The sequence below is a fragment of the Lactuca serriola genome, chromosome 4, assembly GCF_051521515.1.
Source record: "Lactuca serriola cultivar US96UC23 chromosome 4, Lser_US96UC23_V15, whole genome shotgun sequence".
NCBI lineage: Eukaryota > Viridiplantae > Streptophyta > Magnoliopsida > Asterales > Asteraceae > Lactuca > Lactuca serriola.
In genome coordinates, this window is record NC_136411.1 from 23,670,821 (window position 1) to 23,697,036 (window position 26,216).

Consider the following 26,216-nt stretch of genomic DNA (forward strand, 5'->3'; position numbering starts at 1 on the left):
ACTCATTAAGTCCATCATCCTCTTATTAGGCCAAGACCCAAAACCAAATCCTCATGCAAAACCCATTATTGGCCCAATTTACTAAATTGGGCCCACCTTTCCAAACGGGCCTAGATCCAAGGTCCATAATAATTATTAGGCCTAAATTACTCCATCCATAATGTTCAGTCACGGCCCAAGCCCCACTAGCCCATAAACAACCCAATCACTTAAGGCCTAAAATCAAAAACCCAACAGAGGGAGTACGCTGGGCGTAAACTCGCTGAACCAAAATTCCACATAAGTTCTTAATGGCTTAAGATCTTAAGCCCAAACTTCAGATTCATCGACCAAACATGCCTAGGATTCATAAAGTCTCAAACTTTATTACTTGGGACGTCCATAAAGCTCTTAACTTAAGGTCTTAATCCATAAAGACCCACCTACATCACACATGAGACAATCAAGCCTTTGGGACCTCATTTTTCTCACTCAAGACCTCTCTTAAGGTCTGAAAGGACAGCTAATCTCAACCAACTTGCATCATGCATCACTTTGGGGTTTTTTGGGACAAGAAATGGTGTCAAGACCTCATAACACCAAGATCTACACAAAATAAATGTCAAACAAGAGACTTTATACCTCAAAAGGGCTCCAAAAGATGATGTTATTCCAGATCTATAAGCTCCAACTTCCCAAGTCCTTCTTTGACAACTAATCTCAACCAACTAATCTCAACCAACTTGCATCATGCATCACTTTGGGGTTTTTGGGACAAGAAATGGTGTCAAGACCTCATAACACCAAGATCTACACAAAATAAATGTCAAACAAGAGACTTTATACCTCAAAAGGGCTCCAGAAGATGATGTTATTCTAGATCTATAAGCTCCAACTTCCCAAGTCCTTCTTTGACAACTTCCTTTTTTCCTCTTCCAAGCTTAAACCACCAAAATGAGCTTCCCAATGTCAAGATCTCACAAAATGGAAGGATGAGGCATTCTAGGGTTTCTCTGAGGCTGGGGAGGATGATAATGAGGCTAGGATTTGAGCCATTATGTTCTTTATATAGTGGCTCACCCTCAAATTAGGGTTTAAGGACTCTGAGCGTACGCTGGGCGTACGCGTCCTTGCACCCGCGACCATTTGCTCTACAACGCTGGGCGTAACCCAGCCTACGCTGGGAGTACCCACGCGTGTCCCAATTGCATGCATGGCCTACTTCGAAAACTTTTTCCGTTAAGGGCCATAAATGTCACTTTCTTTAAAATGTCATAACTCCTTCATCCTAAGTTCGGTTCCGACGAACTTTATATCCACGAAAAGGTGGCGAGAAGCCCTATGCTTCTAACGACACACCCTGGTCCGAAACCTTCTCGAATGAAACCCATTGCCCACAAAAGACTGAAACGCCCTTACTCTAGATCTCGGAAATTCATAAATAAGTACTTATAGAACGGGGCGTTACACAAATGGTGGTGAAATCGTGAGGAGTGGAAGCTGTGGTGGTCGAAAGAAGTGACGGTGGGGTGTTTTAACCATGGCAGTGGGCGGAGAGGGAATGACGAATGTGGGAGGTCACTGTGAAGACGTCAGTGGAAGCATGGCAAAAGCTCCAGCTGTTGCCTCCACCGGTATCTGTCGCTCCCTCGTGTCTTTCTCTTCGAAGACTGTGAAATTCGGACCACCACCAAACGATTTCTCTCCCTCTCTCTCTCACTTTCATTTTCTGTTCTCTCTCTCACTTTCATCTTCGCCCGACCATATGACTGGAACGCCACTGGTGGTCGGACCGGAGGTGGTGGTGTTCAGTGGAGGTGTTATGCTGCTGGAGGTGAAGTCTCAGTGGATAAAAAAATATTTACAAGAATTTTCATTTTACCTTTTGTTAAAATCAGAAGCTGTTAGTTGTTTGTTTACAGTAAAAATGTTTTGATTTTATATTAGATGTGTTATAGTTGGATTAGCTGACAATTAATTAGCTATTAAGAGTATACATTTTTCAATGTTTGAAATTTGTAGATATCAATGGTGTAAATTGTGAAGATCAAAATTAAATTTGTGAAGATCAAAATTGAATTTGTAAATATCGAGTTTGAATTTGTTATAATACATATAATATATGTTGTGATATTAATGAAGTTCAATTAAAAAAAATTAAATAAGATTGTTAGATTATTTAAAACAAACTTTGATATTAACAAATTACAGTGTTCAATGACTTTATTTTTTTACAGAAAAAAGCTGAAAATATTAAATTTTCAAAACATAAAAAAGCTGAAAATATTAAATTTTCAAAGTCAAACACTTTAATTTCTCAGATATTGAAAAAAAAAAAAACAGTTTGACTAAAAAATCATAACTACAAGGTGCTATAAGGAAATCTGAGGTCTAAATAATAGGACCCTAAAACGGAAAAATAAATGTTTTGATGAGTTATAGTTAAAATAAAATAATTTCCCAACAAGTTGTTCACACTTAGTGATATTACTAAGTAACAAAACACTAGAGTTCACACCCTATAAAAGTTGATTCGTTGTAAAAATGGGTTTGTTAAAGCAAAAAACGGACATTTTCATCAAATCATTGAGTTTAAGTCAACATAATGTTTTCTGTGAAGGGTTTTTACGTTAATCCTTTCTCAATTTGCTTTTGGAAAACAAGTTTTTTTTTTTTTTTTTTTTTTTTTTTTTTTTTTTTTTTTTTTTAATGTATAAAGTGGTACGTCTAAAAGACGAGGGATTAGAAGTGAATCAGGAAAGAGTTTAAGGACTGAAGCTGTCAAGTGGAGCCGTATTTAGAAGAAATACGTGCTACTGTACGGGGAATAGGACAATACGCTATTGAACTGGAAGATATTCGCGCTCATTTCACATAACTGCTCTCACATTTTAGGGTTTTCTCGCTGATTTCCCCCTTTCGTTGTTCTTGCATTCTGGTAGTGTAATCGGTGTTCTTGTCGGTGTATCCATGGCATTCCGAGCTCCACGAAGGAGTTACCGAGCTCTTTGCCGCACCTATCCGTTTAGCATTGGACGTAGCTTTTGGTTAAAGGCGTAAGTTTCTTGTCAAAGTGATTGTTCTTGTAGGAGTTTGAGTTTGATTGTTTGTTAAGTTCTTAACCAGTCGAGTTTTTGGTTGATTTTGTCGTATGCAACAGTAAACTGGGAGGAATGCAACATCGAATGAATATGAGGCAGAGACCCACAATCTCGAAGTCGAAGGAAGCGGATGGATCTCAAAACCCTAACCCTACACGTGGTCAGATTGATGAACAATCCAAGGTTTTGAATGGTGTTGCAGAAGGAACTACTTCGCGTTCCATACATGTACACGTTGTTGGTGCAGAAATCGTTGACGAAACAGAGGGTGCTACAAATCTTTCAGTAAGATCTCAACCCTTTTTGTTGCTTTCGTTCCCCTAGGTTTTTGTTTCCATGTTGTGTAGTAGTACCGAATACTTTCAGATCTGAAGCTTTAAAGCTAAGAGTAATGGAAACCAGCATATACAACGTTTTAAGGAAATATGTTGCTAAGAATTGATCAGTTGGAATGTAGATAATCATTACATGAAACCAAGAATAATATCATTTGTACATTAATTGGTCTAATCATAAGCTTGAAATTTTTGATTCATGGCTGCTTAATTGTTTGAAAGCGAAACTATAATAGTACAAATCAGGTTAAATAAATACTCAATGGGCTCTGCTAAACATAAAAGGGAGGAAGAAAAGAAAATTAAATCTTAGTGGACTCTTGGGAGTTGAATTTGTTTTAACAACAATTGAAATGGAAATAGAGATGGATGATGGCACTGTTGAGCTTGTAATTTCTATTAGCATGTTTAGTTGTTTAATACTCAACAACTTGATTTATTACTTTTGATGCAGGGACATGATGATGTTGATGATGGTATTCACAACGTGATGACAGTCAGTCTACAATATCAGCTTGTGAAAAACGTACTGATACTTCTAAAAACTAACCTTTTACATTCTGCACTTGGTGCACGTAAGCATCATCATCATCATCATCATCATCTAATATCTATTTCATCATTCAATGCATCCATTCATGGATTTTGTGAATGTGTGTGAAATAGGTATTTTAGGTGAAGCAGGTCAAGAGCATGTGTTGAGGGTTATCACCGGATCTTCAAAATCTAAAAAGGCGGTATGTATGAATTATGAAAGTATACTTATTTATTTTAATTACTATTATGTGGGGGGTGGATTGTTATAGATTGTTGAGTACTTAGAGACAGAAAACATTGCATGGAGAGAAGAGAATGACAAAACAATCTTGCGGATTAAAATTAATGGGTAGGTTTCCGTGAAAACTAAACCCGACCCATATGATATGACCCACGGCCCGTTTATATGTATTTGGATTATGAGTATTTTGTTTGTTTGTGCAGTGACCAAAAGTTTGAGGTGATGAGAATCAGTCTACGTGGACTGCATGTGGATCATGCAATGGAGCTTCTGAAACCTCTCGTGTCAGTAGCTGCATTTGGTGGAGGTAATAATAATAATAATAATATCTATTTCATCATCCATACATGAACATAAACATAATTATATATATTTTAATCAATGGATTTATTATGATGTTGTACAGTTGTGGGGGAATTGAAAGTTGTGACTGGATCTGAGAGGAGTTCAAACATTAAGAGGACGGTATGTTATTGTTATGTATGAATTAATTTTAAAGGATATTATTTTAATTAATTATTATGTGGTGTGGGATGAATATTGAATATGATTGTAGGTTATTGAGTATTTGGAGAGAGAGAAGATGAAATGGAAAGAAGAAAACAAAGCAACTTTGGTAATCAAGTTTCCCACTAATGACATGCTGGGTCGCCTCTTCTAAATGACTTGAAGATTATGTTCAAAAATCAATTTGTGTATATGAATATGATTTGTTATTTGAAGCTCACAAAATCTTTTCCTTGTATATTCTACCATTTTGTGCATATTTCTGAAACTGCTATGCTATGCTATGGTTTAGGTTTCTTACTTTATTACTTTTGTCGTCATTTTGGTGATTCTCTTATGGGGAATTCAAATTAATGTTTTTGGCCAGATCCTGAATATATCGAGTATGTTAAGAGTTTTGGTACTTGTGGTTTGCATCACTGGTGCATCTGTTATTAACTATAATAACCTTTTTTAGCAAATCTGAATAAATTGCAATTAGTTATTTGTTTCTCTTTTCTATTTGGTTTGGGTTTGCACATTTTTTCAAAAGAATTTGGAATTGTTTTCTATTTGCCAAAGATTTGGAAAGTAACTTATGTAATACGACCAAAATATTATTTTTATTAATTTTTGGAACTTAATATTATTTTTAACAAAGTGATGATACTTCCATTCAATTAATATTTTCATTTATTAAACTTGTAAGAGCTCAAAGTAATGTTTTTTTCTTAAGTTTGCACATAATATATAAAATAAAAAGATAATCTTACAAAATGAAAATATATAATTGTAGTTGTACTTATAAAAGCAATTAATAAAATATCTTGCTTTGAGGCTGGGTCTAGAGGCATATAGTTAGGAGTTGGGTACAAATTTAAAGAGTTAAAGAAATAAAATGTACATAGGTATGCATGTTTGTATGTAAATTGAAATTTTTGTCACTGCGGACAGAAAAAGTAGGTGTTGTCGGTGTCTACATCGGGACACCTGCTAGGTTCGCCCCTGGATGGGTGGGGGTATGGTTTTTTTTTTTTTTTTTTTTTTTTTTTTTTTTTTTTTTTTTCAAAAACAATATTAACCATATTTAAAAAAACAAAATTGAAAAACAAAAACCGATAGAAAATACAAAACCAAATATGTTTTCAAATTTTATAAAATGGAAAATGAAAACTCAAAAGTTTTAAACAAACATCTATTCTAAATTTTCTAATGAAATCTGAAAATGAAAATTCTATTATTTTTAAAACTTTTTTTTCCCAAGAAAACTGAAAACAATTTTCTGAAATCATATACAACATAAGATTTTGATTTTTTTTTTGTTTTTTTTAGGGTATAAAGTGAGAAGTGTAAAAGATGTTGGGTTAAAAGTGAATCAGGAAAGAGTTTGAGGACTAACATTGTCGAGTGGAGCAGTATTTTGAAGAAATATGCTTTATTCCGTCTCAAACTCTTTCTTTCAAAATAAAGTTTATTATTGTATACGAGAAGCAAAATACACTATAAAAGTGGAAGATATTCAAACTCTCACATTATAGGGTTTTCTCTTTGATTTCCCTCTTTTCGCTGTTCTTGCATTTAGATGAGTCTTTCTGGTTGTATAATCTGAGTTCTTGTAGCCTTGATAAAAGTGCGTTAGAAGTATCTCTTGGTTAAAAGCGTAAGTTTCTTGTCTAGTTGCTGTTCTCGTAAGATTTTGTTTAATTGTTTGTTAAGTTCTTATTCAGTTGAGTTTTTGGTTGATTTTGTTAAACAAAAGTTGTTATTTGTTGAAAATATTTGGTTTAAAAATACTATAACTATACCGTGGTATGCAAACAAAAAATTGGGAAGAATGAAGCATCACAAACCTTCAACCTCAAAGTCGAAGGAAGCCTCTGGATCTCAAAACCCTAACCCTACACTTGGTCAGATTGATGACCACTCCGAGGTTTGAGTGGTGTTGAAGAAGGAATTGCTTCGGTTTCCATACAAGAACACTCTACTGCTACAGCTGCAGAAATCGTCGAGACACCTTCGAGTTCGAGTGTTAATGGGGACGATGATTCTGCAGAAAGATTTGGGAATTTGGCAGAAACAGAGGCTGCTTCAGATCATTCAGTAAGATCTCAACCCTTTTTTCCTTTTGTTCCTATGTACTGAATCCAAAAAATACTCAACGAAATGGAGCCTGGTAAGTATATACAAGGGTTTATGGAAATATGTTGCAAAGACTTGATGAGTAATGTAGATAATTATTACATGAAACCAAGAATAATATTATTTGTACATAATTGGAGGGTCTTTTTATAAGCTTGAAATTTGTGGTTCATGGCCTTGGTTAGTTGTTTGAAAGTGAAGATTAATATTGAATGGATTCTGTTAAAGATAAAAGGGAGGAGGAAAAGAAAAGTAAATCTTGTTGGAATTGAATTTTAATAACAATTAAAATGAAAAAAAATAGGGATGGATGATGGGAGTGTTGAGCTTGTAATTGCTATTAGCATGTTTGATTTGATTTATTACTTTTGATGCAGGAAGATGAAGATGATGACGACGCTTACAATGTGTATTGTATACAATCAGTCTTGAATATCAGCTTGTGAAACACACACTGATATTTCTAAAAAGTTTTCTTTGATATTCTGCATTTAATGCACGTAAGCATCATCTATTATCTATTTCATGATTACACAATGCATCCCATTGATTGATTTTGTGAACTAGGTGTGAAACCCATGTACTACACCGGAATATTACAAGAAATGAATATTTGCATTTTTATCCCTTAATAGCATCATAGTTTCATTTGTATCACATAATACATTATGGTGTAAAAACATTATCAAACACAAGTATGATGCTATTATAGTGTAAAAACAAAAAACATAATTAAAAAAACGAAACAATGTAGTATTATGACATAGTATAAAGTAGTTTTTATGAGATGCAATTTGTGTATTTTGTTAAAACACATATATAAAATACAATAAAATCATAAAATTCTATTATATTGGAATAAATAGAAAGCTAATATGTGCTATAAAGAGAATATATATTATAAAGTTGGTTTTTTATTTGATTTTATTTGTTTTTTAAGTAAAGATGAAAAAATTTGAAAAAAGAAATTAACCCTTTAACGTATCTATAAAACAAATATTTGTTGGTTTAATTAACATGAGCATTCTACAAAAGAATAAGAAAAGTAAATTATTATAATGGTAACATTTTTGTATTTCTGAATAATGTAGTAGTTATATAAGTGACAAATATATGAAAAAAAAACTTGAAAAACCGAATAGAAAAAACACAATACAATTTTCACCAAAATAATTCTATTAACTCCATAAAGGTAATTCAAACACAATAAAATAATATCAAATTGTTCCAACCATCAAAGCAAAACAAACCCACACAAAGAAAAACAAAAAATAGAGTGACTTTGGGGGTTATCAATGCACTCGACATAAGTAACATATCAAATAAAAAATATTAAACGGAATGTATTCGTACCATTGGAAATATTAGATAACGGAGTTCTTAAATTAAAATCGGAAGTAGATTCGAAATTTTGTTGAGCACGACCACGATTAGCTATAAAATAAAAACATTAGTAAATAAAAATACATATCAATTAGTTCAAAAGAAACAAACATATTTTGATAAACGAATATATTTTATATACTATATGGAATACCTATTGGCGTGGTGGTCATATCATTACATTTTCTCTTATCCAAATATATTTTTCTCTGTTTTCTTTTGACCTTGGGATCGTTATATAATGGACCTTTGCTATTAACAATGGAAGAAGATTGGAAACTTGTGTGCTATATCTATATGATATATTTGGGTTAACATTTTCATCAAAACGGGTAACATATATAGAATTATCTGAATAAATTATATGTTGTTGCCGATAACCCACATCTGATATATAAAAGTAACAAAAATAAATAAGAAAATATATTAGTTATATTTCATAAAGATTCGATTGGATATAATACAATATTTTTGTATAAATTAATTGATATTAACCTCTCAAATTACAATATAAAAAATTCAATTGTATACAAACGATTACCAATTTGCATGCTAGACGTAACATTGGAATTTCTTTTATCCATATGTAATTTTCTATGTTTTCGTCTTTCTTTAGGGTCCGTAGAATCCATATCTTGTTTGAAACCGTTAAACTTTTAAATTCCTGTAATAAATAGTGTAACGAAAAGTGTTAATTTTTTTTTTAATTAAGTTGTTACTCTTAAGACAATTGAATATATTTTTGCTTGTAATGATGATGTTTATGTCCATATGATCATTGAATATAGCCACAAACATACTCAAGAAGCAAAAAAAAACCACATCAACAATGGATGTTGTTCCGGCTACAGCACATTCATACACATAATACAGAATAAAAAACACACAAATACAAATGACATACATAATTACACACAAACACACAGTGATAACATGGTTAAAAAAATAATTGAGTTCAACGCTGTGTAGAAGCATATTCCAACCTTGTGTAGAAGCTACAAGGTAACAAATATACACTTTATTTAAGCAAATTAGTATACATAATGACAGTAAAATGTATGCAAAATGTTGCATTTTTGAAAAATAAATGTTCGCATACACAAACAGTAAAACATAGTACTTTCAATTTGGTGTTTAAAGTGGTAGAAATGTGGTAGTATACTCATATATTATAAATTAAAACGACCTGTCAAAAAATAGTTAGTTGAGTAGGGAAAAAAGTCAATTTGCAACAAATACACAAAATAAGGAAATCATTATATAGAACTGTATGGAGTGTGGATGCAAAATAAGACCGAAAAAGATATACAAATCAAGTTTTGTGCAACACATATAGAACCTATAACAATTTAATAATACCTCAAGTACCACCTACCTACTTATACTCTCAAGGATGTACCACAATGACAGACAACAATTTGATAGAGAAAGCCGTCTCCCAAAACAACTGTACCACATGTAGAGATAACAAACAAATACTTAATTAAAAAGACGATACTACCCTTATACACACGAGTAACTTTGGGGGTTATCAATTTTAACAAACAAACAACAATAAACAATTTGAAACATTTTTACTCATTCCAACACAATATAACTATTATGTTATCATGAACAAAAAAGATACATAATCAAATATATTGTGGCAAAATTAAAAAATTTATAATATTTGCCAAAACCGAATGTACACCAAATTGAAACAAAAACAGTCACATTTATGATTTTTTTTTTTTAAATTTTTTTAACAGAATGTGATGTGCTAATAACAAATAAGAGGTTTTTTTTTCAGAGTTGTTTTTGTTACTTCTGTGAGTTGTTAGTATTTATGAATTTCCTATGATGTTCTTCACCTCAAATAGAAAGAATTTCCTTTTATCTTCTCTTGTCTGAATTTGTTATCAAAGATTGTCTGCTTTCTTGCCATTTTGGGATGCAAAATGTGAATATTTCCTATTTATTTTTTAAGTCAAACCTTCTTCTTACAGATAGGTGGTGGTAGTGTTCCCAACACACTTGTCATTGCAAATTGTTAATTTGTCAAATTTAGAGTAACAACAAAGTACACTTATCACAGGTGAGTCCATTAAGAATTTCAAACTTGTTGCCTCTAATTCCAACACACTTGTCATTGCAAATTGTTAAGTTGTCAAATTATAGAGTGATAGTTAATTAGTGAATTGTTCCTTAATTGAAGTGGTGTATTAAGATTCTCATAAACTTGCAAATTACACAAAGTGGGTTATTTCAACTAAACTAAGCCATTAACCATCAAGGAGGTTACATAGCAAGTAGTTATATAATCAAACACATAATATTCATTTGACCAATTATCGAGAAATCCAGACCAAAAACTCTTATGAGCATATAATAAAACAGTTGGTGTGCAAGGAAAATAGAATCGTACCTGTAATAACGCCAACAGTTAAACCGAGACCATGGAAGATCGATAATTGCAAGGGTTAGAGCCTGAAGATCGATGGAGATCCTAAAGCTCGATGTTGGCAGATCGAGAAATTGGAAGATCGATGTCGGAGTTTTGGGGTCGATTGCTGATCGAAGATGGAAAGCGTGATGATCGATTGAGAGAATAATTGTAGCCGGCGGTAAAATGGCAGAGGAGGAAGCGGCGTTGTAGAGATGGGAGTTTCATTGGGGAAGAGGGATTCGATGGAGAATTGGAGATGGAGGCGTAGAGGAGGAGAGGTAAAATGAGGGTATAGAAAAAAATCAATTTTAGAGCTATCATTAATTATGTCATTTATTACATTACAAATATATCAATTGTATTTCAACGAAGCATTTATTTTTATCAATATTGTAACCGATCTGTGATATGTGAACAAATCAGAAAATTACATGTGGAAATAAATAAATTCTAAAATTCTATTAAAATGCCATGTGTCCAAAACAATGAGGAAATGACATGTGGCAGAAAAATGAGTTTTATTTGTTAGTATAGATGTGTGTAATAGGTTTTTTAGGTACATGTCATGAGTAGGTGTTGAGAGTTATCACCAATACTTCAGAATATAAACAGGTTGTATGAATTATGAATTATGATGAAATTATATTATTTTAATTATTTGTTATTATTATTATTATTATTATTATTATTATTATTAGGGGATGGATTGCTGTAGATTTTAGATTGTAAAACAAGTTGGAACTAGCCCATTTGGTCGTTCTAAATCTTCCTTAATAAATGAAGGTTTTTTTTTACTACATGTCAATCTCTCATGAGTTTTGACACTTATCATTTTGTGGTATTTTTGAAATAAATATTATCCACTTATCAATTTTTGGTTTGTTTTAATTTTTAAAATTAAAGTTATATACTTATATATGTAAAATATTAAATATTATATATATGATATTAAATTGCAATAAATACGTTTCTTTCTGTCTTCTTTTAAAGTTGTACATTCAAAAATATATTATGTTTACACTTTAATGTTTATTTTTTTTTAAATCAATTAATGTAATATATAGGTCTCACACCTACTTAATAATTAACTAGGAGGTCTTGGGTTCAATCTCAAAGAGGATATATATATATATATATATATATATATATATATATATATATATATATATATATATATATATATATATATATTCTATACTTATCGATCATGACTTGCTCGAGTCTGATAAAAGTCTTGCCTGTTACTTGGTTGCTTATGATGATTTTAATGCATATAAATATGGTTTCTAGGAATGATCACAAAAGTTATGGTTTGGTTTTTGTTTCAATTTTGTTCCATGAACAACTCATTTAAAATTGACTAACTTATCCTTATTAATTAGTATTTTATTTGTTTTATTTTTTTAAACTTATTTTTTAAAAAATGTTTGATAAATGTGGCTCCAACCTCATCACAGTCCATCTCTTTGCGTGAAACCTGATATGAAACTTTTTGATAATTGTTTGACATGATATAAAAAAAATAGTATATTGATGGACTAGAGAAAAAACTTAAGTATACAATGTTTTGTACACCGGATACAACCCAATTTTTTCTAAAAGAGAAATACTCTAAATAGATACTTATCAAGTAAATTAAAGTTTTGCTCTATGTTTTTCACATCTTTCTAAAGGTTTAATTTTATTTTTGAAAAAATGATACAAATACTCCTCATTGTTTTAGATCCATTACAGTTGGTCCTTTTTTTCCGCTACCAGCTATGGGCATTTTATCCTTATTTTGATTTTTTTTACCAATTTTGTCATTTGTGATTTTATTTATTTATGTTAATTAGAGCTTCAAAAGTTTAATCATGTTTTTGTGAAACAAATATGAAAAAAAAAATATAATGCATCGATGAAATATATAACATTTTTTTTAAAAGTTTACTTGAAAGAAAAACAAAAAGCGAAGTTTGGTATATGTAAATGTAGTTATGATGCATTCTCAATGGCTCCAGTGTCGTCATTGGTGACTATTTAACGACCAGTTGGAAAAAACATCAATTTCGTAAGTAAATCCTCTCCCTGTTTTGATCATTAGATCAATTTAGAACCAAAAGGGTATGATGATAAATTAAGTATTTTATTTTAAAAAGGAATTAATAGTTTATTAAATGATGTTCCTATATTATAACATTTATTCAAAGTCCATCCCAATATATATGAATAGAAAATTCAAGAATCAAACGTCAAAAAATTTGGACTACGATTAATGTTCATAGATGAACATTGTTGATTACTTTTTTAGATGAACAATGAGAAAGTTATAAATATTCATAATCTTCATAATTAAACATGTGTGAATGTTATGAATATGAATAAACATTCATAACTAAACATATATAACCATAATAAATGAACATGTATTCAAAAGTCCAAAAAATTATTCATGTTAATACATGTTATACAAAAACCCAAATAGCTTATGTTCAAGAGTGGACATTTATACAAAAACTCATAAATATGTTAATCATGTTAATACATGTTCATAACTAAATATTTATACAAAAACTCAAATAACGTAAACGTTTATGAATGAACATTTATGCAAAAACTCATAAATATGTGACATGTTTGTATATTTTCAAAACTTAACATTTATATAAATATTAAAAAAATTCTATGTTCATGAATGAACATATATATCAAAATCTATAAATATGCACGCAACATATGCTCATACATATTCATAACCGAACATTTAAAAAAAAAAATCCTATGTACCCATGTTCATAAATGAATATTTATACAAAAACCCATAAATTATTAATGCTAATATATATTTAGTACCACACATATATGAATGTTCATAAAATGTAATCCACCACATCTTCAACCAATGAAGCATCCACACCTAAAAGTGGTAATCTATGAATCAACTAACATCAAACACCTAAAAGAGGTAAAAAAAACGTTCACTATGAATCAATTAACCTCAAACAAAAAATGTCAATTTATCTATGATTCAGTTAACCTACATTAAAAAAAAAAAGACATCGTTTATTAGTTACCAAGAATCAACAACTTTTATTCGGCAAACAATTTGGTTTGCTTTATGATTATCTAATAATATTTTCAGTATGATTGAAACATTTCTTATGAGATTTTTTATGAAATAAATATATAAATATAATATGAAATCAAGATCCATTATAGCCTATTTTTAGGAAACATGAATCTTAGATTATATAAATTTATGTATGCTTTTTCAAAAAAAATTATTAGATAAATCATCCATAAATTCCCCTTTAGAAAATATGAATCAATTAACCTGAAAGCTTTGTTTAGGCATTGATCTAGAAGAAACAAAAAAAAATAAACATTTTACCACTGATTACTTTTTTGTGGATCATTATCAAATGAAGTATTTATAACATTCCTTGGAATCGGAAACTAACACCACCATTCACATAAAATAAAAGGCCTCTATTTTTTCTAACAAAGATCTGATCAATATATGCAATTAAGTTTTGAAGATTTGGAATTACTTTTGACGATTTGAAAGCGCAAACCATATAGACGTCATCTTCATGTAGCCGTTTTTTTATGTTTTTCCTTTCTCTGTGTCTCTCCCGATGGCATAAATTTAATTTATTATTGTCTTTCCTTTAAATATCATTTTTTTATTACCTTAATTTTAGTAGCAATAAGAAGAAAAATAGGAGACAATGAATGAAACCGATAGGTTTTTAAAAATTTTAATCTCCATTATACCCTTTTATGTATGTGATTGTATGGAATAGGGTGTCTCATTTTTATTGTGGACTCTTTTATTAATCTAATTAATGCATATAATAATCCAAGGGTTAGAATTGTCATTCTATAGTTTTACGAGTTCCATTATATAAATATATATATATATATATATATATATATATATATATATATATATATATATATATATATATATATATATATATATATATGAGTAAAGTGAATATACCTAACAACCTTATATAAGCTTAGGTACCTAACCACATCATACTACGTAATTTTGTATCATATTTGCATTGTAATCACCCAAAGTTTTTAAAATTCAACCTCATAACTTGATTGCTTCCAAAATCTTTGAACTTTCACCATTATCTTCTTTCAAATGACGTCTTTCTATCGGAGACCCCCTGGTGGGCTTCATATACTACCGTTACAAATCAAATGGTGTAAGAAGAATATAATGGTGAATATCTGAAAATCTTGGAAGTAAATCAAGTTAAGGGTTGAAGTTTAAGAACCTTAGACGATTGCAATGGAAATATAATGCAAAACAATGTAGTATAATGTGGTTAGGTACCTAAGCTTATATAAGGTTGTTAGGTATATTCACTTTACCCTATATATATATATATATATATATATATATATATATATATATATATATATATATATATATATATACACACACACACACCACTTTTGTAATCCCTCGTGATGCTGAACTTCATAAAAGAGTTCTTCTCCGGTGTTAGCATCTTCTTGGGTTGCTGAACTTCTGTCATCGCTCGGGATCTCAGCCTCCTATTCACCTCTACAGCCTTACTTGTAAGTCCACACCACACTTGTTCTGTATCTTCTTCCTTCTCTTATTAGAGTACTTTACGTTTTCTTTTTTGCTTTGATCTTTCATGGTATAGATGGGCTTTGTTTGCATTAGGACTCAACATATACGAAGTATTCTTATCTGTTAACCAAGTAATTGATTTAACTTTTACATTATGAAGCGCAGATTATAGTGGGATCATCAATTAACAATTTTTCTTATCTATTACAAGATATAACAGAGAATGCAGTTTGATCACGATAATGTTAGGCGAGTTGTAGAACAAGATAGATTGAGCAGATTACCAGATGAGCTTATTCATAAGATCATGTCTGGTTTTGACATGAAATTTGTTGTTGAAATGTGTTTGTTGTCATCAAGATGGAAGCTTCTCTGGACATCAATGCCCTTTCTCAACTTCTCAAGCTGTCAGTTTGGCTCTTTACTTAGGTTTGCTGAATTCATGACTCATGTTTTGTCTCATCGCAATCATCAAACAGAAGTGTCTTTATTAAAGCTACATTTCCAAGGAGCAGCTAATGACTTTTTTGTGAGAAAGATTGCAAATTATGTGTTCTCTCACAATGTCCAAGAATTAACTATCTGGCTCGGACACAACCTTCCAAATAACCCACCTTTACTATTTAGCTCTAATTCACTTAAACATTTCACATTGACTAGCGTTGTGATTGGAGCTTGCAATATTACACCCAAAACACCTTGGGATTTTCCAGCTTTAACAACTTTGCATCTCAGTGGCATTGTATTGAGTGGTGATCTTTTCTCCAAGTGTGTAAACTTAAAGCACCTCACTTTAGAATCTTTTGTGTATTAATGTGGATGTGGAGGAATTTGACATCATTACCCCTCGACTTTCTAATCTCATGCTTATCGGTGGGAAATGTGCTTCAAAAGTCATCAATCTGATTGCACCTCAGCTTGAGAATCTCACAATATATCATTGCATCATCAAGCTCTTGAATGCTCCATCAATTCTTTCATCTTTGTGTTACACGGGTTTTCCGCATCCATAATTGTTCAAAGATTGTTTCCATTCTCTAAATGAAGTGACTATATGTTGGTTAAAAATGCCATATAAGAAGGAAGATGCTCTCAAAACTATTCACATGCTTCAGAAGCTCCATAGTGCCAGATATGTTACACTTGATGCTTACATTGTTGAGGTATTGTGATATTATACAATCTATATATATATATATATATATATATATATATATATATATATATATATATATATATATATATATATATATATATATATATATCTTTAATGTATATATTTCTTTTTGTTTTTGTGCATGCAGTGTATTTCATCATTTCCGGATTTATTATTGCACCATTCTTCACCTTTTACCAATTTGATTTGCCTGACTATAGACTCCAGCATGCGTATGGATGTAAAAATGTCTATTGAAGCTAGAAACTTCTTGATTGAGAACTCTCCAAGTGCCACTTTAATCATGAAATGACCCGAGGAACTTTTATCAGAAAGGTATTAATTTTCATAATAATTTCCATGTATCGCTTTTATATATTGTTGTTTATGGTTTTTAGTTGTGGGGTCAGTCGGAAAATGTTGATATTTTTGCAACTACATTTGTTTTAAGTTGTTAATGCTCTATCCGTTCTCAGAATTAAAACTTTAACACAACATATCATGAACTTTTCAGGGCTGCCTGATTATTGGCCAACATGAAGATGTTTGACCCCATTGGCTTTGTGCAAATTTTCGTGAAAAAGTCAGAGTTACCATCGTGGGAATTGAATTTTGTTGAATGTTCTTGAATCTTACGTTTTTTTGAGTTCTCTTATTGAAACTTTTGATTACTATATATCTTAGCAAGTAATATCTTCAACATTTGGAAGATACGACCTCAAAGATAGTCCTATTTCTTATTTCAAGTGAAAAGCCAGTTGATATAGGATGTTGAATACAAGCTAGAAGTCATTTCATATGAATCCAAATTATAGACCTTTCACTCAGATATCATGCAACGTAAAAGTCGATATTCCATTTATTTCAAAATACTTAGTAATATACATAATCCAAGGATTAAATTTAGACTTCATACAAGGCCATAGGCTTACTTATGAATGATACAAAAGACTTCATACAAGGCCATAGGCTTACTTATGAATGATACAAAAGACTTCATACAAGGCCATAGGCTTACTTATGAATAATACAAAATGATCATATTTATCTCACATATATAGTTATGAGTCTTAATTACAAAGTAAATGGCATCTCGAGCTATAATGTTGAGAATGTCGAGACTACTCCGAGGCACCTTTGCTCGATATTTTGGACATGATGAGAGTTTTACACAGAAAATAACTAAGAAATCTTGTAGTGTAATCACTACACATTTACATACAGAGTTTATACATATTTATAGAAAATAACTGATACATCCCTTCATGAGAGTCGGTTCATACTTAACATAACTGGCATCTAACTGTCAACAGGTATAACTATCAACAAACGGATTATTACTATGTACAGGATAACTTATAATCTAATATCTCCCCATAAGTTAGGCTTTGAATAACTCCAAGTTCCCTCTTCAAGTGACCAAAGCTTCCACTTTGCAATGCTTTAGTAAGAATGTCAGCAACATGATCTCTTGATCCACAAATCCCAATCTCAACTTCTTGATTCTGAACCAGCTCTCTACTGAAGTGAAACTTGATGCGTATATGTTTACTCTTATCATGAAACACCAGATTTCTGGTTAAGGCAATTGCAAATTTATTGTCACAAACACCTCAGTTGGTTTGCTTTGATGTACATCAAGTCCTTCCAAGATTCCCCTGCGCTAAAGAGTCTGACATCCAGCAGAAGAAAGGGCCATGTATTCTGCCTCTGCAGAAGACAAGGCAACAAATTTTTTGCTTTCTTGACTGCCAAGAGATTATAGATATAACCTGTGGTGCTTTGACTATCACCCAAACTTCCCCCATAGTCACTGTCACTGAATCCTTTCACTCGAGTCTTTAACTTGAGTATACATGATTCCATGAGATAATGTTCCTTTAACAAAGAGAAGTATGCGTTTCTCAGCCTCCCAATGATCTTCTTAGGGGCTTCCATGAATCTGCTTACTAGACTTACAGAGAACATGATGTCGGGTCTTGTTGCAGTTAAATACATAAGACAACCAACCAGACTTTGAAAGAAACTAGGATCAACATTCTCTTCTAAGTTATTCTAAGTGAGTTTCAAACTAAATTCCATGAGGGTTGATGCAGGAAGATAACGACTCATCTTAAAACGACAAAGTAAATCACTGGCATACCTTTTGTGAGAGATAAAGATATTTTTGTTTTCTTACACTACTAGAAACTTGAGTTTCGGCGACGGATTTAGCGACGGATAAATTCTGTAGCAAAGTTTAAAGCTTTTTGCTAGGGATTTACGACAGATGTGCGATGTTTTAGACATTTACTTTATTTATTCCACATATTCATATGAGCGAGGGTTTATCGAGGGATCAACTATGGATTTCGCAAGTGTTTATTGGCGCACCTCAATCCCTCGCCCATCGGTAGAAAATGAAGGCATTTCAGCGAGGGTTCAGCGACAGATAGAGAAATTGTTGATTTTTGCCATCTGGTATGCGTTTAGCGAGAGAACGCCGACATAAATTATTTTTGGGGTACGCACGTTTTTGTTTTTCAATCGCCGATCTCTCGCTGAAATTGGCGCAACCCAATTCCAGTTTCACAAAATTGTTGTAAGTTTCCTTCCCTCCCAAATCCGATTTATCACTTTGGAGTTAGTTCCTTATGCCATGTTAACCTAATATCACCATCTCCTTTCAAACAGATGACAACACAACTCATCGTTGATGCTTCTAATTCCAGCAACCTCCATAAAATCTAAAAGTAGTTTTCATTAACCTCCGATTCAAGTAAATATCTTGATTTTCTTTTATTTAGTCATATATAAGGTTAGGTTTAGTTAAGTTGCACAATATAGTGTGTTAGGGTTTAATTTCCCCCTTTTTCTGTTTCAATCATCATCCTTCTTATACTTCAACATCATATGTACGTTCACATTGAATCAATTGCATCATGTAATTAAAACCTCTATTTGTGATTCCTGAATCGATTGCATCATGTAATTAAAACTTGTTTCATGTTATTAATTCTTCATGCTTGTTTTGTTTCAATCGTTAATTCCATTTCAGAATTAGTCAAAGGCTACTAACATACTATACTCAACTGCCTATATTTCTAATGGTTGTGGAATTTTGATTTTTTAAGTTCCAATTTTCAAGTTCATTTGATTTCTTCAAGTTGTTACAGGTGTACCACATGTTGCCCAAAGCTCATGCAACAATTGAAATTATCAGTGATTCCTACCATAAACATCAAATAGGTTTTCTCATTCTCTTACTCTTCTTCTTTCTGTCCGTGTTCTTGATTTTCCTTTACAAGTGGCGAGTGCTTGGATTTGATCAATCTAGGGTTCACATTAAAACGTGTGCCCTATGATGCTCAAACATCAAATCTTTCCAATTCTCAGAAATGGAATCAGGATTCCGCCTTAATTTGGAGCCCTCTGATTTTCCATTTAAGGTTTCTCTCTCTTTAATTTATCATTTCTTTTTAACAACAATTTCTACAGCATTCTAAGAAAAATCATTGATCATGGTTTTTGTGTTTTTTAAGGTATGGTTGGTTTAGTAAGGGTGAAGAACCTAACAACATTAACAATGGTATTGGTATTGGTGTAAGTGTGGGAATGGGATTCTCTACATTGGAATGGGTTGATAGTCTTACTTGTTGGATTAGTGTCTAAGTCCATAACTATTTTGGTATGTACTTGACCCGATGGTGCATGGTCCTTTTGGGTTGCCTTCACCAAAGCAACTTGATTGGAGAAATAAATAAAGAGAGAGAGGTTATTATGATTTATTAATATGTTATAAGGATAATATATTAAAGGAGAAATCATATTTGTTTAATTAATATTGGTCAATAATTAATTAAGAATTAATTTTGTGATCAAGTGTAATTAATTAAACTAGAGGGGCTGAATTGTAATTATGTGATAGTTACAAAATAAGGTAAGGATTATCTTATATATATGGTGAACGAATTTGAGGTGTAAATCCCTTAGAATTTGACTAGGATAAGGATTTCTAGGACTTATCTTATGGTTGCTTGGTGGACAAGCAACTAGATAAGGATAAGGACTAAAACCCTAATCTTTACACCTATATAAACCCCCTAAGGCTTGTGAATTCGGCCAACCCTTCCCAAGAAGTCCTAAGGACGAATTCTAACCTCCCTCCTCTCTCTTTATACCTTCTCCACTTGCTTATGGTGTTTGTAAGCCATTAGAGGAGTGACACTTGTGACTCTAAGCCTTCCAATGTCAATTCAAGGAGGAATTGGATTGTTATTGCTATATAACAATCAAGGTATGTTCTTAAACCTAATTATATGTTAATATTGATTTCCATATGCTAGAATTAGGGTTTATAGTCTTGGATTCAAAGTATGTACAATAGAGAAACCTAGATCCAAGCTTTAGGGTTTGTATGAGCACATAGGATGTCTTATGACCAAAACCCATCATTACTAACATCATCGTATGTGATATGATCTCTGAGGTATCTCATAATACAGTGGGTCCAACACCATGTCATCAGCAGATTTCATACAACTGTGATTCTTTTGATGTTGCAATTGCTGCCTACATTAACTAAAATCATCATGCCAAAAATAATGGATTCCATTCCACCACCATTCAGTCTTCAATTTATGATGCAGAGGAAACATGTGATGCCTTTTCCTTCCCTAAGAATACTGAGAAACTACTGATGATTCCATCATCATCTCTCAACCAGGTAAACTAAAACTTATCATTTTCTTTTCACCAATCACCATTTCTTTTTATATAATATAATTTTATCTTTTTGTTTGTTGATAGAAATTACGTGAACCAGCGGAGCCGAAAGAATGTGAGTTTGATGAAAATCATATTCCTATCCCAAAGGATCTCACCTCACTTACTGATATGTATAGGGTATGTATTGTATTGTATTGTATTTAGTTTTTTTAGTCAGAAATAATAGATTTTAATTTATTGTTTAATTGCAGCTAGAGTCTTTAGGACATAATGATTAGATGAGACATATGGTATAAAAAAAGAAGTAAAGTATGCCACTAATTTCAAGGTGCACCACCTTTTTTCTTATTCTTCCTATAAACCTTCCATATGCTTTGTTGGGTGTCGGTCTATTTGAAACTTCTTGCTTTTTTCTTAAAATACAAAGATATAAATGTCTTTCTCCTCCTCTTCATCATCAGAAATAGCCATATACAGCTTGTTTGGTCCTACTAACTAATGCTTTTTTTTTCCTGATTCATGTTGCAGGATCACCATAAGCTCATACACACATAGCCTATGCACAAAAGAGAAACCCGGCTAAAGAAAAACATCATAAGGATGATATTTAAAGCATATTATTTTGGTTTGTTTAACTGAACAGGAGAGAATCTGAATCTGGGTAGTAAAAAAAACTAAAGAAGGCAACCTGCATTTACCTCTGTAGTTATTTAGAAGAGTTCATGATAGCCTGTTACCTTGTTTTTTTTCCTGTAATGGTAGAGTGCTGATAAACCATTTAAGCTCTTTTTTACAGGTGAAGCACAATTTTCAGTGTTACATGATTCTAAGTGAATCCAAGGTGTATCTTGAGGTCCTTTCTCAAAAGCATTCTATCACAAACTCAATCATGATCATGTTTTTGACTATTTCAACAATTGGCTGCTTGTAAGGTATGTATTTTTCACATGTGAAACAAATTGAAAGAGAGAGTAAGACGATTAACCGTTATGGTCCCTGTTATTTATGCTTTGATTAACAACGGATAATCTTTTCTTCAGAATTGTACATAATCATGGAAACTTGTTTATTATATGTGTGTGTGTATATATATATATATATATATATATATATATATATATATATATATATATATATATATGTTTTGGTGTATTAAGATCATTTGAATTAGCATAATCTTCAATCTCGTAAAAATATTCAAAATGGTAAAGCTTTATATTGGTCAAAATGGGAAAGTTTTATATTGTTTATTTCCTTTTTCTTTTTTTAAATAACTAATGATTAAAGAAAACATACTATAAAATGGTTAATGGTTTTGCTTCGCTGTTATTGCTTTTTGTCCTCATGTTTCTCTCTCATTGTGGAAGGGTATTTCATCAAATAGGATCAGAAAACCAGTATTTTGATTGTATACTTTTGGGGTAAATTTGTGTATGCCAGTTGAGTAGGCTGAATGTGTTTCTAAAAGCAAGTCAGATTTTTGACACTCAATGGTCAGTTTTATTTGTCTGTTTACTTCTCCAAACTTGAAAACAATTGATACACTAGAAGTTTGCCCTCATGTCCCCCTCAACTGTTATGGAATGAAAGATTATTGTTTAATTATGCATATTTTTATTAGAAAGCCTTGGTCTATGATTTGTTATTGATATGATTTTTAAGGTAATTTACAAATTTGGTCCTTATTATTTTTAATGTAATTATCAGTGGCTTGTTTACAACTATCATGGAGAGGGGTGATGAAATGATCTTTCTTTGATCCAAAGTCTACTCCCAAAGTTTATGTAAGTTCTTTCTCATTTTTTTGATATAAAAGAGAACTCTGTTTGTTTTTTTTTTGTTTTGTAAAAGATTGTTGGGTTGGACTCTATTTACATGAATATAAACTTTAGATAATATGTGAAATTGTGCTGATAAAGAAGGGTAGTTCTATAATTTTCTTCCTAATTCAAAATCTTGTAGATGCTCTGAAATAGTCAACACAAATGTTCAAAGAATCAAATGCCTGGAGAAAAGACAATTTCCGAAGACCACTATGCAAACACGATATTTTCTTTCATTAACATATATTACCATTTACTTTTTGGTCGGAATGGGAATTGAATTCCATTCCGGTCCAACACTTGGTTTCAAATGCTTCTAACAAAGTCTCCTTCCATTGCAGGAATAAGTAAATGACACTTGGTTCGCCTAATTCAATGAGATTTAACAGGAATTGGAATCCAATTCCATTCCAATCCTTCTTTTGGATGCAAGATATGAAACAATAGAAAAGATATATTCAGAAATGCAAAATATGAGAGGAAATGTAGAAATATGGTTATATTATACTTTGAAATCAAATTGCAATGAGTGTTTAACTTTTGTATTTCATTGTTAATGTTTGGTTTTGGATTCTATATTTATTTGATGTTTTTGGTATTTAAATGATAATGTTTGATTTGGGATTGTATAATTATTTTTTGTTTTAGATTTGTAATACACAAAAAAAATGATATTACTCATTTGCGAGGGATCAGCAATAGAAAAGAAAAAAAATCATATATTAAATTTGAGAGAGATCAGCGACAGATTATAAAAAAAACATAGAATAGAGTTTTGCGAGGGATTAGAGACTGATTAATGGTGCTGAGTTTTGTCGCCGATGTCCTAAATAATTTTATTAAGTGATGAATTTCCAATGGATGATCCGTCGCTAAGGTCGTCGCAAGGAAAAAGTATTCCGTTGCTAAATCTGTCGCTAGGTTATTAGCCACACGTTAATTGGGTAGAGAGTATGTTTATCGCTTATCCGTCACAAACGTACTTTAGCGAGGGATTTTTCCGTCTCTAAAACCCCTGTTTCTAGTAGTGTTACTTCACCTCAATCCCTAAGAAATAGTGAAGAATGTTGGGTTGAAACACACTTTTATTCAAAAATGGAACAAAAAGAGGAGCTTTCATGCTCAATATTACAATAAAAGAAAACAACCCTCTAGACTAATACTCAATCTAAGTATTACTCTCTATCACTCTCAGTTTTGTGGTGCTCTACAACAGAAGTTATAGCCTTTATTTATACCTAAACCAGCCACTAAAGTTACTGTAGTTATTTATTGTGTTCACCGTATGAAATGAAGAAGATGCCATTTGTAGTTCTTATTGTCAACATAGATGGTGGTGCAACTATCCATGTCAGGTTTACACCCAAGTCAGGTTTACACTCACATTCTCCCCCTTAAACCAAACTTGGATCGAGATTCGTCATGCCGGCCATGTTTCTCATTTCACCATGTTTCATGTATGCTAAAGCTTTTGTAAAGATGTCCGCCCGTTGATCCTTCAAATTGACATATCCTACTATTATTTGCCCACGTTCAACACATTCTCATATGAAGTGATAACGAATTTCAGTGTGTTTGCTTCGACCATGAAACACGGGATTTCTCATCAATCTGAATGTTGACATACAAGGTGATAGGCGTGATATGATGTCCCGTGAGCTCCTTAACGAGATTAGCAAGCCAAATGGCTTGACATGCCGTTGTTGTAGCTGCCATGAACTCGACTTCACATGTGGATGTGGACAGAGTAACAACCTTTCGCTTTTGGAATTTCCAAGTGATCACATTCCTTCCTTGATAGAAAATCATCCCACTTGTGCTCTTGCTATCAACAGGGTCACCTCCAAGATCACTATCGGTAAAACCAACCAAGACTTTAATTGCACGGAATCTTCCATAGTTGAGTCCATAATGAATGGTTCCTTTCATGTATGGTAAGATGTGTTTCACAAATTGGAAATGCAAAGTGGTCGGTTCCTCTATGAAATGACTTGCAGTTCCAACCGAAAATGACAAGTTCGGTCGAGTGTGAGTCAAGTACCTCAAACAACCTACCACTTTCCTATATTCAGTTGGGTCAATTTTTTCACCATCTTCATCCTTCTTAACCTTCAACTTAGGTTCCATTGGTGACGTTGTCAGATTGCAATCTAGTAACCAAATTGCTCTAAAATCTTCTTTGCATAAGTCGTTTGTCGCAAAGATATTCCCCACTTCTTTTGCAAAACTTCGATTCCAAGGTAGTAAGAAAGTAATCCCAAGTCACTTATTTCATATTCTTTCTTCATTTGTTCCTTGAATTCGACAATGTCAGTGGTGTTCGACCCGGTAATGATCAAGTCATCAACATAGACACCAGTAATAAGAATTTTGTCTTTCAAGTTCCTTTTGTAAACAGTTGGGTCTTGTGAACTTTTAGTAAAACCAACAATAAGAATTTTGTCTTTCAAGTTCCTTTTGTAAGCCCGAGGAGCTTGTCGTAGACCATAAAGAGATTTGTAGAGCTTGAACACCTTGTGACTGTGTGCTTTATCAACATATTCTTTCGGTTGGGTGACATAGAACTCTTCCTTGAGATCTCCATTGAGAAAAATCCGACTTGACATAAAGATGGTGGACAACCCACCAATGTTGAGCTGTGAAGGCAAGGATGAGACTTACGATGTCAAGTCATGCTACAGGTGCAAAAACCTCATCAACGTTGACTCATTCCTTTTTTACAAATCCTTTTGCTACCATTCGAGCTTTATGCTTCACCAATTTACCCAAGTTGTCTTTCTTTACTTTAAACACCCATTTCAAATCGATTGCTTTGTGTCTAGGTGGCAAATAGGTAAGTTGCCATGTCTTGTTATTATTGATTGCATTCAATTTTGTTTGCACAACCTCTTGCCATGCTCTAGAGATTACCACCTCCTTAAAATTCAAGGGTTGATCTGTTGCAATAATCAACAATTCTCTAGGTTCAAGGAACATATTTTTGGCTTCCGAATAAATATCGATTAGCGAACAAAACCCCCTAGGCCCAATCTCACTAGAAGGGCTTTCCATATGGGTTGAGGCTGAAGAAAAGGGGGCTGGAACATGAGTGTTTGGGGCTAATTCGGGTTGGTAAAATTCACCATATGGTTGTCCAATTTGGATAACATCAATTTCAAGGTTTTCTGGTTGTTTCGGGTTGGTTTCATGGCCGTTTTGGGGTGTTTCAAGGTGTATTTGGGTTTGTGGTTCGATTATGATAAAGGTCTTGGGAGTCACCATCTCTTCTTCTTTGTTTTTGTACCAATTCCAATTTTTTTTTTGT

General features: G+C 32.3%; 3 protein-coding genes and 1 long non-coding RNA gene across 5 annotated transcripts; 3 read left to right on the plus strand and 1 right to left on the minus strand.

Annotated features, from left to right (window-relative positions):
• Positions 1–2,815: 2,815 nt before the first annotated feature.
• Positions 2,816–5,005, plus strand: LOC145099996 (uncharacterized). Of its 2 annotated transcripts, none has more exons than XM_079037444.1 (8): positions 2,816–3,035; positions 3,140–3,365; positions 3,870–3,990; positions 4,082–4,152; positions 4,222–4,301; positions 4,397–4,500; positions 4,600–4,658; positions 4,750–5,005. In XM_079037444.1, the coding sequence occupies exons 1-8, from the start codon at positions 2,950–2,952 to the stop codon at positions 4,852–4,854; spliced, it is 852 nt and encodes a 283-aa protein (XP_078893570.1). In that variant the 5' UTR covers positions 2,816–2,949; the 3' UTR covers positions 4,855–5,005. The 2 variants fall into 2 exon arrangements, with proteins under 2 accessions (XP_078893570.1, XP_078893571.1); XM_079037445.1 differs by having other exon boundaries at positions 4,240–4,301.
• Positions 5,006–15,449: 10,444 nt separating this feature from the next.
• On the plus strand, positions 15,450–16,040 carry LOC145098122 (F-box/FBD/LRR-repeat protein At3g51530-like). The gene has a single exon (XM_079035795.1). The coding sequence runs from the start codon at positions 15,450–15,452 to the stop codon at positions 16,038–16,040; it is 591 nt and encodes a 196-aa protein (XP_078891921.1).
• A 5,128-nt stretch (positions 16,041–21,168) lies between these two features.
• On the plus strand, positions 21,169–22,166 carry LOC145099997 (uncharacterized). Its single transcript, XR_013704752.1, has 3 exons — positions 21,169–21,266; positions 21,341–21,417; positions 21,618–22,166. It is a non-coding gene; the product is annotated as an uncharacterized LOC145099997 (long non-coding RNA).
• A 2,312-nt stretch (positions 22,167–24,478) lies between these two features.
• LOC145098124 (secreted RxLR effector protein 161-like) lies at positions 24,479–25,039 on the minus strand. Its single transcript, XM_079035797.1, has one exon. The coding sequence runs from the start codon at positions 25,037–25,039 to the stop codon at positions 24,479–24,481; it is 561 nt and encodes a 186-aa protein (XP_078891923.1).
• Between the last annotated feature and the right edge of the window lie 1,177 nt (positions 25,040–26,216).